This window comes from Echinops telfairi, unplaced genomic scaffold (genome assembly GCF_000313985.2).
Source record: "Echinops telfairi isolate 266 unplaced genomic scaffold, ASM31398v2 ScPeMD7_23;HRSCAF=83, whole genome shotgun sequence".
Classification (NCBI taxonomy): domain Eukaryota; kingdom Metazoa; phylum Chordata; class Mammalia; order Afrosoricida; family Tenrecidae; genus Echinops; species Echinops telfairi.
Window position 1 is genome coordinate 16,410,484 of NW_022103920.1, and position 1,596 is coordinate 16,412,079.

The following is a 1,596-nucleotide window of genomic DNA, read 5'->3' on the forward strand; positions in this document are numbered from 1 at the left end:
GCCTGCTGCTGACAAGGCGCTGTTGGCAGAATGGGAGCGTCCAGTGTGAGCCTCTGCCCTGCCCATCCGTGCCCTGCAGACACCCAGGCAGGCTCCCCGGGCAGTGCTGCCCTGTCTGCCATGGTGAGTGGGTCAAGTCTGGGGGGAGGGGCAGGCACTGGTGGGAGAGGCTCCCCCAGACCTTGATGTGGCGCCTGGAACCAAGGTCTGGAGCAATTCTTTGTAAACCTCCGTTCCGGTCACTCACCTGGCACAGGGGGGTGGGGTGGACCATTGAGGTGGTGTCACTGCGCCCTGCTGGGGGAGGGGGTGCATTGGGCCGGTGCAAGGTCACCCTCAGCCCTGTCCCCCTACCATCCTCCCGGTTAGGATGTGAGTACCAGGGGCACCAGTACGAGAACCAGGAAACCTTCAGACCCCAAGAGAGTGGCCGCTGTTCCCGCTGTCTCTGCCAGGTAGGGCACACCTCGGCTGCCTGATCCACCTCCTCTGCCTTGCTTGCTCCCCCAGGACCCTGACCCAGCCTCCCCTCTAGGCTGGCGAGGTGTCCTGTGAGGAACAAGAGTGCCCAGTGGCCCCCTGTGCCCTGTCGGACTCCGGGCCTCAGCTCTGCTCAGGTGTGTCTGTATGTGGACGGGCTGGGCAGGGGGGTGTTGAGAGGGTCCATGTGCTCTGAAATGGAGGTGGCCACGTCTGGTCTGGGAAGGGACAGTGGGGGAGGCTCTGGCCCCCGGTGACCATCGTCGGTGCAGCCTGCGTGCTGGACGGAGAGGAGTTCCCAGATGGCGTCCAGTGGGAGCCCGACCACCAACCCTGCACCACCTGTTCCTGTCGAGATGGGGTACCCATGTGTGGGGTGCTGCTCTGCCCCCCGGCCCCCTGTGAGCACCCCACCCAGCCGCCTGGTGAGTGCCCCTCCACCTGCCTGGGCCAGGCTTCTTCTTGGCCCTTCCCAGCAGGGCTCTGATACCCTGCCCTCCAGGTGCCTGCTGCCCCAGCTGTGAGAGGTGCACCTACCGGGGCCAGGTGTATGCCAATGGCCAGAACTTCACGGATGCAGCCAGCCCTTGTCACACCTGCCACTGCCAGGTACCGCCCCTAGGCCTGCTCTGCCCTCTTGAGTCCTGCCTGCAGTGACTCACCCCATAGCCCCACTGATCTCCAACCTCTCTGCACCTCACCCCCACCCCCCACCGCCGCCCCAGGATGGGACTGTGAGCTGCTCCTTGGTCGAGTGCCCTCCTACCACCTGTGCTAGGCCCCAGAGTGGCCACGGCCAGTGCTGTCCCAGCTGCCTAGGTAGGTGCTCACTGTGGGACTCCCACTGCCCATAGGCCTCTGACACAGGGCAAGCACGGGGTGCGGAGGGTATGTGGGGGCAGGAGAGGGTTCTTTGTGTATCATGACCCCTCCTTCCTGCTCCCCAGTGCTTCTCCCAGTGTGCCCCACTCAGGCCGCCATATCTACCTGTGTAGCAGATGCAGGCAACACTCTGGGTCTGTGGGTTTGTATGGGAGGATGCCCCCTGCACCATGCCGTGGGCGTGCTGTGTAACACACACACACACACACACACACACACACACACACACACACA

At 64.2% G+C, this 1,596-nt stretch overlaps 1 protein-coding gene across 1 annotated transcript in view; it reads left to right on the forward strand.

Moving 5' to 3' along the window:
- Positions 1-1,596, forward strand: part of LOC101640374 (kielin cysteine rich BMP regulator) — a 25,905-nt gene that overhangs the window by 12,481 nt on the left and 11,828 nt on the right. The window contains exons 11-16 of the mRNA XM_030885279.1: positions 16-123; positions 370-455; positions 536-617; positions 753-905; positions 983-1,089; positions 1,206-1,299. Of these exons, the coding sequence (XP_030741139.1) occupies positions 16-123; positions 370-455; positions 536-617; positions 753-905; positions 983-1,089; positions 1,206-1,299 (630 nt within the window). The remainder of the gene's footprint in view (positions 1-15; positions 124-369; positions 456-535; positions 618-752; positions 906-982; positions 1,090-1,205; positions 1,300-1,596) is intronic.